This window comes from Ammodytes marinus, assembly GCF_949987685.1.
Source record: "Ammodytes marinus genome assembly, chromosome: 23".
NCBI classification, from domain to species: Eukaryota; Metazoa; Chordata; class Actinopteri; order Uranoscopiformes; family Ammodytidae; genus Ammodytes; species Ammodytes marinus.
The window spans coordinates 861,360-877,173 of NC_137227.1; the positions used below are offsets into that span (position 1 = coordinate 861,360).

Below are 15,814 nucleotides of genomic sequence, written 5' to 3' on the forward strand. Positions count from 1 at the left end.
TCAACACCGTCAGACACCAAAAACACAAATGAATATTCCCTCAATTTATGCTAGACCCATGAGATGTATCGTGATCACAAATATTCACTAAGACTGACAGGCCACAAACAATATTTTTAAAATGAATATACATTTTTTATATCGATTGTCCTCTATGTTCTTCAGTTGAACTGTGTAATAGCATTTTTACTTTAAAATTAACAGCAATCAAGATGTCTGTCAAATTTCAAAACACATTCTCATGTTAGGTGACTGGTTAGATTTTCCAACCATTCCTCAACAACTATGACAGGGTTTTTCCTGCATTCAAAAAATTTTGGCGCCCGCCAAAGGAATTTTAGCGCCCCCCAAAGGAAAATCCTCAACGCCAAAGTGTTTTTTTTTTTTATAGGCCTACATATATAGATAAATAAATAAAAATCTACTTAAAACGGCTCCAAATGTGTTTCCATTTCCGCGCCATTCCAGTCATATTACTTGCAATCTCAGTTGTAAAAAAATAAATCAGGTCGGGGATAATCGTTATTAAACTATCATTGTTCCGCTCGCCGGGGCATGCAGGCTTATAAATGCAGCAAACCCTTTCAGCCGTGAGCTCCGCTCGGCCCCTCCCTCACCTGATAGTTTCGCTAACGGCTAGTCCAGAGAGTACGAGGGAGATGTTGCGCATTGCCGGGTGTTTTGAAAAACTTCTAGATGACGAGAATAAAGGTAAAACTAATTGTGTTGTCTGAAAACACTTCAGACTCACAACAAACTAAAATAATGTGCAAGATTTGTCACGTGCGGACACGCGAGTAACATGACATACGCGACCGAGAGACAGAGAGAGAGAGAGAAAGAAAATTGATATACGACCTGATCTGCACCTTGAAACATCCCGACCAATTTGTTTATTCACTTTAAGTCGAGTCATAGTGGTCTATGACCAAGCAGTCAATGAATAAAAACACAGGAAGTTTAAAGCTCCTTAACTCCTGCCACCACAACTGTCAACACTACAATGCAACTGCCTATCCAGCCAGCTCCATGACATAAATAAATCATGCCCTTACATTCAATGCTAGCAAAAGACGTGCCCTATCAACACCATTTACAACTGGTTATTTTTATTTTGACATATTTTTATTAAATTATTAAAAATATGTTTCACTTATTTAGCCTATTTCTATTCTCCCTGTTTTCAGTTCAATTAGGCCTTTGTTTAAAGTCCAAAGTCATGCTGTTTTTAGAAAAAAACCTTGTTAAAAGTGAAATAAATGCATAATGTTCTTAAATCAATGATTAACTGTCTTTAATAATCGTGATAACACAATGTGATTACTCAAAATAATCATGATTATGATTTTTTCATAATCGAGCAGCTCTACCTTCTTCCATGGTTTAGATCAATTAGAAACAATTAAAGTATTAAACAGGTAGGCCTAGTCATTATTAGTATTTTGACTTCATATCTACAGGTTGTTTGTTGTGATTTCATAAGCGTCAGTGAGCTCCATGGTAACGCAGTGATTGACAGGCTGACTGAAATGCTCTTGAGCTGGACAGAAACTCCCCTCTCCCAACCCCACAACCCTCTTAAAATACACAAACCGTTTGCCTTTACTGTCGCGACCCCAAAAAAAGTTGGTCGCGTACTGACCCCCCAAAGGCCCATTCTGAGCCAGGAAAAACCCTGTATGAAATATCATTATGCAACAGTATCAAAATAACATAAATTTGACGGAGTTGACACATATCTGACTGAGTTGACAGGTATGTCTGCAGGACTTCACTCCCGTGAAATTGTGTACACGTTGCTTGGCAACGCCCTCCTCCCGCCCATCTATCACTCTCTCTTTTAGCTTTTCTTCATTGAATTTTCTTTTTTTCTTTGACGGTTCAGCCCCATTATCAGTCATTATGACGACAAATAACTGTCTCAAACAAGGCTCCCGCTCCCCTTCCCTCAAGTGGAGGGATAGGCTTCTCAAATCACGTTGCTGCGCTACACTGAAATCTGCGACCAATACGAATAAATGACCAAACCGAAAATCGGACTGGGTGTGCGACCAGACCAAATACAGTAATAAAAACTATATAACAACGTCTTTCTTTGCACTGATGGTCTCGTTTGCTGTTAAAGATTTTATAACAGCATATTATTGGTTGAGCGTTAATTCAAGATTCACATTAGTCTTTCAATCAGACTTGCTCTTAAAGACTCAGACTAAATCGCCTCATTCTGTATATCATCCTGTACTTTTTTAAGAATCATCCATGACGAAAGAAGATTGTGGAGTTTCCATAAATACAGTCTTATAAAAAACTAAACCCTATTTCTATATTTAATATAATTATATTAACTTGAAAACCACACAAATATGATGCCTTCACATTGAATGTCAACTCCATCATTGGCCTGTCACCACCGTCAGACAGGAAATCTGACGGAGTTGACATCTGACGGTGTTGACATATTTAACGTTTCTAAAACAAAACAAATGGAGTTTATCTAGCACACATTTGTTTTTTCTGTTGATGATAGGTGCTAGTATGAACTGCTTCAGAAAAATTAAATTATCAAAACATTTCAAATGACTTCTTCTGAAGTTGTAAGGTTTTGACATATCATGGTTGTGACGCAGGACTTTCAAGATTTGGAATGTAAAATATTCTAAAACTACAACACTTATCAGAGCCTGTCTGACTCTAATGTACTCTGCAGAGGTAGAATGTGACAAGAGGTCCTTCCAGGGCTGTACGCTTATTTTTTTAGGTGGTAGCACTGGTGCTAGCAATCAAAAGAATTCAGTAGCACAAAAATAAATTTGGTAGCACACAAAGTATGATCGAAAACTTGCATAACCTTAACCCTTACATTTAGCTCTAATTACCTTTGAGCATGTCATCTTGGTCTCATTTGAGATTCTCAATTCATATTATATCCTAGTGTGTGCAGTAATAATTATAGAAGAATGAATAGGGGTGCACTGATTGCAATTTAGGCAAAATAATCTAACCTGCCAATTGCAATTTTTTGCTGATTCAGAATGATTTCTCCCCATAAAGATATAAAAATAATATCTATATCTATATATTTTTTGTATATACATATAATTATTATATTAATAATAATAAACATTTTCAGAAAATGTCCTTCTGTTAATTAAAACCAAACTTTAAAACATTAAACATAGCCTATTAAATAAATAAGTATACATATTGGTACAATTTAGGATAAATTAAATAGGTTGTTGTGAATATGTTGGGAGTAGTTTTTCAGTGGCTTATTGTGTAACTTACACAAAGTTTGAAATAAGTTATTTCAAACTTTGTTTTAATAGACTACTGTTGACTGCTCTCTGCAGCTGAATGAGTTGCCTTTCAAGCTAGAGCACTACAGTGCTGTAAAGCTCTAACTTCCTGTTCTTACCGGCTTCAAAATAATAGTCAAATCACGTTTGGCTAGCAGCATGTGAAGGCGCACTTAACTGCGGTAATGTAAAGAGAGCAGAGAGCCGCATCCTTCCGGTTATTACCGTTGGTGAAGTTTATTAGACGCTAGAATCGCCGCACTAGCACAGATCCCGAGCACACATCTTTCACCAGCCAAAGTGGAGGGTGGACTCAATAACATACTTACCTAAGACTCATTTACCCGCAGTGTTAATGTAGAGCCCTCTAAGCAGTGTTGTGCAGCGCCCCTCTGTGTTTCAAAGACAGCCTCTCCTCATTAGCACTAGTGCGAGTGGACTTGTATTCATCATCGCATGTGATCAATTTCAGTAGCAAATGCGATCAACACTGTCGTACTGTACAGCCCTGGGTCCTTCATATTGACAACTGCCCCTTATTCTGCCTGATTTTATTACATTTTAATGGATTGTCTGACGGTGGTGACAAAGTGTCCCACCACTTACAAAACCTTATAAAACATGAATGTGTTGTAGGAAAAAAAGTTTTAGTTGATGTGAGAGATTATTTAGTGTTGCTTTTGATGAAAAAATATATTTTTAATCATTAAAGTACATTTTTAATAGGTTTTATTGCATATGAATGATTGAACCCTTCTCTGTGGACACATGTTTTGGACGTCGTAAGAAGAACAAGTGTCATATACTGTATTTGACATAATAATGATAAAATTTAATTTCGGAGATAATTCTGCTTCAGACCTTCTATTCTTAATCCCTAATAACATCTACAATTTTAGATATTTTTACTTTTAAACATAACAGCAGTTAATATTGGAAGATGGCCTTTTGTCCCGCTTCTCAAGAATCACTGATATACATTCACACAATATTTATTTCCATAACAGTAGCCTTTCCAAAAGAATGTGTAGCCCATCCCTTCCTCTGTTAAGGATCCATCATCCAGGAGCCTAGTCTCGCTCAAAGCGGCAATGTTTTTTTTTTTTTAGGGACAATGCATATTAATGAACAGCTGTAACAATTACAGCTGTAAAAATGTACATCTGCTGTCCCTAGGCAGGCAGATAAATACAAAGTACAAATAGAATACATATACAAAGGCACAAATGGCACAAGACAATAAAAGAGTTTAAAGGTGTTCAGAGACTTGGTTTTCTTTTATCCACTGTTTCAGGTGTGTTTTGAAGGTTGAATAATTGTGTGAGTCTCTTATTGTGAGTGGGGGAATATTCCAATATTTAGTTACTTTGACTAATAATAATAATTTTAATTTATATATCGCCTTTCAAGGTACCCAAGGTCGCTTCACAAAAAAGGGGGAAGTACAGTGTTTGTGTACACAGGGGGGTGGGGGCGGGTTAGAGGTCATAGGCCTCTGAGAAGAGGTGTACCTTCAGGAGCTTCTTGAAGGACTCCACTGAAGTGGCACAGCGGATATGGAGGGGGAGCAGATTGGGGGCAGACGCACAAAAGGCCCTGTCCCCAAAGGTCTTGAGTCTGGTACGGGGGGTTGCCAGCTGGTCCTTAGCAGAGGACCTGAGGGACCGCAGAGGGGAGGGGGAGGGGGAGGGGGGGGGGGTAAGGATGGAGGAGGTCAGAGAGGTAACAGGGGGCCAGAGCATGCAGGGACTTGTAGGTGAGTAGAAGGATTTTGAACTTGATCCGGGACTTAGACAGTGGAGCTGCATCAGGGTGGTGGTGATGTGCTGCCAGGGCTTAGTGCCAGTTAAAACCCTGGCAGCTGAGTTCTGAACATATTGCAGTCGGTCCAAGGTTTTGGAGGGGAGACCTGTGAGGATGGCATTACAGTAGTCCAGACGGGTGGAGATGAAGCAGTGGATAAGGGTTTCAGTGACTGAGTCTGAGAGTGAGGGTCTTGTGATGTTTCTCAGGTGGTAGAATGCAGATTTTGTGACATTGTTGATATGGGACTGAAATGACAGGGTGGGGTCAAGGATGACACCCAGGTTGCGGACTACGGGGGATGGGGTGATAGAGCAGCCATCCACTTCCAGAAGAAGATCCCCAACCTTCCTGAGCAGTGACTTGGGGGCCACAGTGACTTGGGGGCCATGACTGACAGAACAGTTTGTCCGAATGTAGTGCGTCTGTATGGGACGTCACAGTCTCCTCGGGCTGTGGCCCTGGTGCCAGTCCCACTCGCAGACTTCAGTTTAATAAAGTCCTTCAGAGAAGGAGCAAGTCTGTGCAAAATTTTATATATAAAACATGCATTTTTAAAATAAACAAAGTTAAGAAAATGTAATGAATTATGTTTATCTAAAACAATGCAATGGTGAAACGAAAATGGCTTTTTGTGAAAGATTTCTATGGCCTTTTTAAAAATAGATTATATTGGTGTTGTGCCAGCAGCAAGTGACCATGTGGTTATACAGTATTCGATATGTGAAAAAATCATCGAGTGTAAAAACATTCGAGCAACATTAATATTCATGAAGGATCTTACCTGTCTGAAATTGTGTATATTAAAATTTACCGTCATTGTTAATTGTTTGATATGTTTTTTAAATGTTAATGTCTATGTCTATGACCCCGTTTCCACTTGGCATTAACATCTGACTTTCGTGATCCGATCAACTGAATACAGCCCTAACTACAGGTGAAAATACTCTCAAGACGCATTGAGATCAGATCACAAAAACCACATTCGGAGGTGGTTTACGTCGGTTTTGTCGCTTGTGATCGCATTCATTTGGTAGTGGAAACACCAATGTGGTTTGTGTCCACATTAGGGACCTCCTACTCAACTGCCGCCCCCTGCCTGAGCGGAAATACGTTGAAAATGCATCACTGGCGTTCATACAGCTTTTATAGAAGCCTCATGAACGTTAGTTGCATCCGCCAGTATTGCAAATGACAAGCTCTGTTTTCATTTCACTGCGTACATCTGAAAACACGGAAATCGCTGCTATTGACTGGAGAGCTGCAAGGCAACTACTTCCTGTTCTTATCTGCTTAAGAATAAAAGTCAACTCGCGTTTGGCTAGTAACATGCTTTTAATGTGAAGGCGCACAGGAAATATTCTGTTCGCATATGCAGTATCTTAACTGCATACAGAAAGCCGTGTATGCTACTGGTGTTGGTGACAAGAGTGTAGCAGACGTTAGAAAAGCCGCCCGGCAAACACACATCTTTCACCAGCCAAAGAGGCGTAATAACTTACTCGCCTAAGAGTTTTTACCTTCATACTATCTATGATATTTCCCGCATTTGGCGAGTGTTAATGTAGAGCCCTCTAAGCAGTGTTGTGCATCGCTCCTCCTTGTCTAAATGAGACAGTAGCCTATCTCTTCAACCTAGACTTGTAATTATCTTCGCATGTAATGCATTTTGATAGCAAATGCGATTAAAACTGTGGCACTGTACAGCCCTGTATGTTTACTTGTTTGAACCCCACCGGTTAAAAACAGCAATGCAAACGGAAATTATGTACGTGTTGATTTAAATACAGCGCGGGTAAATGGAATCGGATCACAAGTAGACAAAGAAGTCACATTTGAAAATACAAGTGGGAACACACGGACTGAGAGCTGTCCACTTGTAACCAGATTCAAAAAGTCAGATGTTAATCCCAGGTAGAAACAGGGTCTATGTCATAGCTCTTGAGCTCAGCAGCAACTAATGCTGTTCTTCTATGGGGTCTATCAAGGAGAGTCTGTACGTTCCACACACACACACACACACACACACACACACACACACACACACACACACACACACACACACACACACACACACACACACACACACACACACACACACCATATCATCACATCACATCATCACAAGAACTGGCAGGAGTGCCACTTGACACAAACAACCTTACAACGGTCGTATGATGTCTGTTTGTCTGTCCAACAGGAAAGGCTGGAGATGAGGAAGTTGCCGTTGTTTATCCTCCCAACGGTGAGCCTGCATCCTGACATTCTAAGTCTATTTTTTTTATATAAGAAACATAAAAAAAGGCATTTAAGACAGGTTTCCACCTATTCACATGTTGTATTTTGGTTGGTATTTTGTCCTAAGACTAAAGTATATATGTTGCTTAACTACATCCATATGCTATAAATGTCTCTGTGTATTTCCTGCACTGACTAACAAAATCTCATTTGAACAGGTGTAATCCCTTTTCATGGGTTTTCAATGTACGGTAAGTTTTTTTTTTTTAATACTTGCATTAATTTATTTTTTTCATATTTCTATTGGGGTCAAGTTGGGGAGTTTTTTTTTTGGCACAAGAATAACACACATACAGTATCTCACAAAAGTGAGTACACCCCTCACATTTCTTCAAATATTTCATTATATCTTTCCATGGGACAACACTGGATAAATGACACTTTGATACAATGTAAAGTAGTCAGTGTACAGCTTGTATAACAGTGAAAACATTTCCAAATTGGGCCCAAAGTGTCAATATGTTGTGTGGCCACCATTATTTTCCAGCACTGCCTTAACCCTCTTGGGCATGTAGTTCACCATAGCTTCACAGGTTGCAACTGGAACCCTCTTCCATTCATGACAGCATCACGGAGCTGGTGGATATTAGAGACCTTGCGCTCCTCCACCTTCCGTTTGAGGATGCCCCAAAGATGCTCAATAGGGTTTAGGTCTGGAGCAGTGGCGGATTCAGAACCTAATTTGTGGGTGGGCCTAGGAATATTCTGGATGGGCCTTGTTTTTTTCAAAGATTAAACAAACACGTATACATAGCCATATATATATAAATTAAAAAATCAAGAAGTGGAGAGAACGTGCAGATCGGTATTACATTTTAATATGCCTTTTACTCATGTCAGAATATCACATAATAAAAACACAAATCCAACACTGCGTAGCTCACGTTATAGTGACTACAACCCGAACATCATATGAATCAAACGAATCGAATGAATTAATATTCAGAAAAAAACTTTCAGAAACAGCAATAATGCCATGGCGGGCCAGAATACAAAAACCCTGTCTAACCGGAGCTTCTACACACGGCGGAGTCTTATAGCTATATAAAATGATGAAGAGGAGAGAACTTGCAAATCTGTAGTATTTTAATATGCCTTATACTCATGTCATATCACATAGGCCTACCAGTCTGTCGGACTCGGATCAGATGTAGGATAATAACAAAATAAAAACACAAATCCAACACTGCATAGCTCATGTTATATAGTGACTACAACCCGAACATGAATATGGATCAAACGAATCAATCGAATTAATTAATATTCAGAAAACAACTTTCAGAAACAGCAATAATGCAAAGGCGGGCCAGAATACAAAAACCCAGTCTTACCGGAGCGTCTACACAAGGCGGAGTCTCCTAGGCTTCGAGTTGAAAAAGTTGATTATGTCATCATAATCCGAACTGTCAATGAGTTCTCTTTCAAAAGACAAAAGTGTCAAGTTGTTGAGGCGTCCAGTCAGCATGGATGATCTCAAGCGCGTTTGGATCCTGTTTGTTGCGGAGAAAAGTCTCTCAACGCTGCAGGACGTGGAAGGCAGTGTTATCATGGTCCTTAAAACACTGTTCATGTTTGGGAAAATGTCAGCAGGGCAGCTGTCCAGTACTTCCATTAATGTAGGAAAGTTTTCCCGATCCATTTTCCGTGTGATGTGTTCAATGAACACAGCCTGTTCAGTATCTGCGATCTCAATGCCATACAGTGCACATGGACCATTTAGAATGTTTTTTTCGCCGAAAGTGGCAGATCCAGGTGCGAAAGAGGCCGCTGCTCTCATGAATCCATACGTGTCGTCCATAAAGCGGCAGTTTAACTCGGTGATCTGCCTGTCAAGAATACAGTTCCACAGCGCCCTTAAGTCATCATTGCTCTTGACAGCCGACGTTTTTCCCAGCGTTGTGGTGACAACAGACTCGTGAAACTTTGAAGGCAGCTTGCGTTCACGAGAAGCAAGCACGTCCCAGTTAGTTATCTCATGCTTTTCCATCAGTTCTTCTGTCAGTTTGAGCACATCACCAAAGTCACCCTTCGAGTCCTCGCGGAAAGTTGCATATGTAGCTTTCAGTGTTTCAATCAGTGAAATGCAGTCTGTCACACAAAGTGTTGAGCTCTGCAGGTCCTTGGTGGCAAAATCGCTGTTTTCAAACAGTTTGCAAAAAGTCACAAGCATGAAAACAAACTTTTTCGTTTGCATCTGCTGCAGGAGCTGCTCTACTTCTATTTTCGTTTGTCCACTGGTTTCGGAAAAGCCGGCCAGAGCCTCCAGTAATGACCTGCTTAGCCATTGCTAATTGAGGGTGCTATCTGATGGTGCACAAAACCGCCATCCGCTGTCTGCGTCGACCATGATGTTGCGTAAAGACGTCACTGGACAGAACTAATGAGTAGGCTACGAGAGGGGTTTCTGAATATTATTATTTTTTGGTAGCTACTGTAAATATTTTAAATTATAAATGTTTTCAAGAAAAAAAACCATATAGCCTATTGTATGAGAAAAGACCATTAAACATTTTTTGATGAATCTGATTGGGTCACTGTCAATCTGGGTGGGCCTGTACCAACCAGGCCCACCCGTGGATCCGCCCCTGGTCTGGAGACATGCTTGGCCAGGCCATAACCTTTACCCTCAGCTTTTTTAGCCAGCCACTGGTCGTCTTGGAGATGTGTTTGGGGTGGTTATCATGTTGCAATACTGCCCTACGGCCCAGTTTACAAAGGTTGAGTGCACATGGTCAGCGTCATACACAGAAGTTGGCTTTGGAAAATAGACGTATGGGTGCTCCCACCATTGCTGAAGGGCTTGAAGGGGTGGGGGGGGTCAACCTGTCAGTGCTCAGACCATACGCCACACACTGCATCATACTGGTCTGCATGGCTGTTGTCCCAGAAGAAAGCCTATTCTAAAGATGATGCACAAGAAACCCCACAAAAAGTTTGCTGAAGACAAGCAGACTACGGACATGGATTGCCGCAACCATGTCCTGTGGTCTGATGAGAGCAAGATACATTTATTTGGTTCAGATGGTGTTAAGAGTGTCGGGCGGCAACCAGGTGAGGAGTACAAAGACAAGTGTGTCTTGACATGGCGGCGCGCAGAGTCACAGCGGCTAGGAGCTCTCACAGTGGGCATACGTTTTTCGTTGTCTTGGTAGCACTTTGTTTTATTGTACGCAGCTTTCAACTGGAGACACATACATACAGCCGCCACGAACTATTGGAACTTAACAATGGAGCAGTACACCATCTTCCAGTGGATATATTCATTCCCCCTGAGATTGCCAGATCACCACCCGGGACTCCCGAGGCTGCGAGACGGAGGAGGAGACGCTGCGAGCGCCGACAGAAGAGAGGCAAGCGCAGGGAAGTGCGGTCCAGGCTAAAAGCCTATCCATTCAAAACGCCGCTTCCCACCATCTTCTTATCGAATGCCCGCTCAATCCGAAACAAGATGGATGAAATCCGACTACGACCGTCAACACAGAAACACATGGACAACTGCAACAGCTTGATCTTCACGGAAACATGGTTGGACAGCGCGACCCCGGAGGCGGCTATCGAGCTTGCTGGCCGCACTAACTACCGAGCTGACTGGACAGCAGACTCGGGTAAGAAGACCGGGGGAGGTTTGCGCATTTACATCAACGACTCTTGGTGCACAAACACCACTGTAATTGAACAACTTTGCTGCCCTGATGTTGAATTTCTGCTGCTTAAATGCCGACCATTCTACATACCCCGTGAATTCAGTGTTGTTTACATCTGCGCTGTTTACATTCCGCCCGATGCCAATGCAAAGCTAGCGCTAACAAAGCTTCATGACTGTATACACAAATGTCTGGTTGCACGCCCCGAAAGTACCTTTATTGTGGCGGGGGATTTCAATCATGCCAATTTAAAAACTGTACTTCACACGTTCCATCGCAATGTGAAATGTGCAACCAGAGGGAACAATATACTCGATCAGGTATATACAAACATATCAAACGCATACAGAGCTCAGGCGTACCCCCACCTGGGTCTCTCCGATCATATTTCACTCCTCCTACACCCCTGCTATATCCAGAAGGCCCAATCCACACTCTGCTAGAGCACAGGGGCACATATGCAAGGCTTCTCTTTGTTGATTTTAGCTCGGCATTCAACACAATATTGCCAAACAAACTCCGACACAAACTACATGAACTTGGACTCAGCACCACATTATGCAACTGGATACTGGACTTTCTAACAAACCGCACACAATATGTAAGGGTAGGCAAACACACATCCTCAATTCTGACCATCACCGGAAATGATGAGTCCAACTGCTGGCAGCATGGTGCAGCAGCAACAACCTGGCCCTCAACACAAAAAAAAACAAGGAAATGATTGTGGATTTCCGTAAGACCGGACAACTGAGCCACTCCCCACTCCTCATAGGGAATGAGGAGGTGGAGAGGGCCCATAGTTTTAAGTTTCTGGGTGTGATTGTGTCGGAGGACCTGTCGTGGGGGAAAAACATCGCCTCTGCCACAGCGAAGGCCCAACAACGCCTTTACTTCCTCAGGAAGATGAGATGGTCCAGACTGCCCCAGAGACTCATGGTCAACTTCTACCACTGTGCAGTGGAGAGTGTGCTGACCTATGGGTTACTGGTGTGGTTTTCTGGGTGATTGATTGATTCATGGAGATCAGATGGTGGACAACTAAAATGTTATGCCTGTTTTGTGTTTGCTCTGACAACGTTTCGTTGTTACCTGTAACAATGACAAAATAAAAATAAAACTGAACTGAACTGCCTATAGTCAAGCATGGTGGTTGGAGTCAGGGCCGTCGTATAGGGGGTAAAGGTTATGACGATTATAAGGGCCCACAGCCAGCTAGGGCCCACACAGCCCCCAGTAGAATCTATGACAAAATTATTATGCATACAGTGAACTAATATATAATCATACGAATGATTCCGAATTAAAACAAAGCCACAAGTCATACAATATTCTAATTTTAATAATTTCGATAACCCCCTTGGCCCCTTCTTAAAAAATGGTTTGGTCCACCCCGTGGTTCGTTCTTCCTTTAAGTGAGCGCGAGCAAACTCCAGCAAGCGAGGATGCCCCCAAAAAAGCTCGCACCAGAAAAGAGTTGAGAAGCAGGCCAGGTGGAGTAGGATATGAGCAGCAGAGCAGGGGATCAAAAACTTTTTTTATAAGAATGGTGAGAGTAAAACTACAGAGGGAGGCTGAAACAATTAGCCTGCTACTTGTTCATTCATAACATTACCTTTGACGGGGCGCAGGCTGGAGCCTACGTTAGCTGTCATCTGGCCGCGCTACACTCTGATCAAGTCGCCAGTTCATAAAAAAAAAAAAAAAAAACGAGTCAAAAAAAAAGTCGCCAGTTTATTGTAGAGCAACGGTTCCTACAGTAACTATAGGCTAACTGAACGTTACTACTACAGTGACTGTGTTTTATACGGTGGCGCTGAGCATTCACCAAATAAAAAAAAGTTTCACAGCAGGATCTCGTAATTACGAGATAAAGATCTCGTAATTACGAGATAAGGATCACTCTCTCATTCATCAATAACGATGCCTGTGTGTGTGTGGAGTGTCATGGTCTGGGGCTGCATGAGTGCTGCCAGCACTGGGGATCTACAGTTCATTGAATTCTAACATGTACTGTGACATACTGAAGCAGAGCATGATCCAAACACACCTCTGAACGACCACTGGCTTGCTAAAGAATCTGAGGGTAGAGGTTATGGACTGGCCAAGCATGTCTCCAGACCTAAACCCTATTGAGCATCTTTGGGGCATCCTCAAACTGGAGGAGCGCAAGGACTCTAATATCCACCAGCTCCGTGATGCTGTCATGAATGAGTGGAATAGGATTCCAATGGCAACCTGTGAAGCTCTGGTGAACTCCATGCCCAAGAGGGTTAAGGCAGTGCTCGAAAATAATGATGGTAAAACAAAATATTGACAATTTGGGCCCAATTTGGACCTTTTCACTTAGGGGTGTACTCACTTTTGTTGCCAGCAGTTTAGACATTAATGGCTGTGTGTCGAGTTATTTTGAGGGAACAGTAAATTTACACTGTTATACAAGCTGTACACTGACTACTTTACATTGTATCAAAGTGTCATTTAGTCAGTGTTGTCCCATGGAAACATATAATTAAATATTTGAAGAAATGTGAGGGGTGTACTCACTTTTGTGAGATACTGTACAAGGAAAAGATGTCTCAGAGTTCAAATGAAATAGAAATACACCATACAAAACATAACAAGCTTTCATACAGAAATGTGTTATGTTAACATTAAAATTCCAACAAGGAAAACAAGCAAAGATTAAATAAATATTAAAGTAAGAACACAAAATAAACAGTTAAAAGAAAGTAAAGAATATATATATATATATATATATATACATACATACTCACATTTCTTCAAATATTTCATTATATCTTTTCATGGGACAACAATGAAGAAATGACACTTTGATTCAATGTAAAGTAGTCAGTGTACAGCTTGTATAACAGTGTACATTTACTGTCCCCTCAAAATAACTCAACACACAGCCATTAATGTCTAAAGTGCTGGCAACAAAAGTGAGTACACCTCAAAGTGTCAATATTTTGTGCATTGAGTTCACCAAAGCTTCACTGTGTGTGTGTGTGTGTGTGTGTGTGTGTTTGTCCCACAGTGGCACCTTTGTGTTTCTTGTACAACGAGCCGTCCAAGCTGTACAGCGTATTCAGGGAAATGTACATCCGCTACTTCTTCAGATTACACTCAATCTCCTCCTCTCCCTCGGTGAGCTCCCTGATCCGTGCATGCGTCTACCAAATCATTTCTCTGTGTGTTTCTGTCTCTGTGTGCATGTGCTTCCACCCTGCCTCTGACCTGTACACACTCTGCTCCTGCAGGGTATAGTGGCCTTGTGCTTGCAATTTGAGCGGCTGCTACAGACCCACCTGCCCCAGCTCTTCTACCACCTCCGACAGATCGGGGCGCAGCCGTGAGTAATCCACACACTGCTCAAAACAATGATTACGGTGACTGAGAGCAAACAATTCCATTGAGACAATAGTCTGCTATTCTTTGCTCTTTCATTGTGCTTTAGAGCAAACCTTTTGCTAAAGTAGTAAAAGTGCAGTGAAATGCAAACAAGAACCTGCCTGTTATTGTTTCAGCTTGTTCCTCCTGCATGACCAAGTTTCATTGTGCTTGTTTTTACATTTCTACCCGATTAGGTCGATAGAAATCATATATTCATTTTAGGAATGCACTGAAATATCGGCCACCGAAAATGTCCGTCCCAAAATGGCAAAATAAATCATTTTCGGTTTAGGCCGTAACAGTTAAAAGGCCGAAAATTTTTTACCGAAAATTGACGACCTAAATGACAATAAGGAAATCATTTTTTAAAAGAGCTGCGCACTTGTAAACAAGTAAATGGCAGTCAAGAGAGACGTAACCGTATATACGAGTCCACGCCTGGCAGTGAGTGCACTGCAGGAGCAGTTCTGTAAGGTGCGTGCATTAAAATGTCCAGTGTGGGAGCATTTTTTCGATGAACTAAGGGAAAAATGGTACAGTGCAATGCTTTATGAAGCATAAAGTTAAGTCGTTTGTCCAAGACTGATGTAAATCACATTAGAAAAATAAAAGCCTTGCGCGGGTGAAGCAGTGATTCAACCGGTGAAACTCTGTGACGGTCGGTAGCGGTGTCATTCATAGTGAGACCTCGCTAGTGTGAGCCGCAGCGCAAAAAAAACTCTGGTTTGACAGCTAAAATGATAACCGGAGATGTTATGAAACGCGCACACTATGTAAGTGATCACTGTATGAAGAAAGAGTGATTTAACACTTATATTAACATCGTTTACTTCACCTTTAAGTTACTGTTTAAACAAAAAGAGCATTAAGGCTACGGCTTCACATTAAAAGCATTTCACTGGCTTCATATTAATAGCATTTGACTGGACAAACGTGAGTTGACTTTTAAGTCAAGGTATAAATCAATGAGTGGTTCAAAATCACATTCCTAGTAAAATGATAATTTTACTCTTAGATTTGAAGGTTTTACTGTTTCTTTATTCATTTAGGGTTGCTTTTTAGTTGTAGGATATGTTTTAGGACAACATGTGGGAGTTAATTTATGCAATGTTGAAAGAATTGGCAAAATAAATGAACAAAACTGCAAAAGCCTTTTTCAGTTTCAGCCTTCGGCCAACTGTTTCATTTTTTTTGGTTTCGGTCAAGAACTTTCATTTCAGTGCATCCCTAATTCATTTGGCTGACAGTCATTCACATTGACACATTACAGTAGAGTTTCAGTCCTATAGCTATGAGCTACTGCTATCTTGTGTTCAATAACTAGAATCACAGTTTCCTTACAACTATGCACAACAACAAACCCATTTTAGCGAGGTT

The 15,814-nt window shown here is 41.3% G+C and overlaps 1 protein-coding gene across 2 annotated transcripts in view; it reads left to right on the plus strand.

Annotated features, from left to right (window-relative positions):
• The window catches only part of tbc1d19 (TBC1 domain family, member 19), a 57,557-nt gene that overhangs the window by 39,310 nt on the left and 2,433 nt on the right, over positions 1-15,814 (plus strand). For both annotated transcript variants that reach the window (XM_080051779.1, XM_080051780.1), the window contains 4 exons: positions 7,300-7,344; positions 7,556-7,588; positions 14,082-14,191; positions 14,305-14,396. In XM_080051779.1, the coding sequence (XP_079907905.1) occupies positions 7,300-7,344; positions 7,556-7,588; positions 14,082-14,191; positions 14,305-14,396 (280 nt within the window). The remainder of the gene's footprint in view (positions 1-7,299; positions 7,345-7,555; positions 7,589-14,081; positions 14,192-14,304; positions 14,397-15,814) is intronic.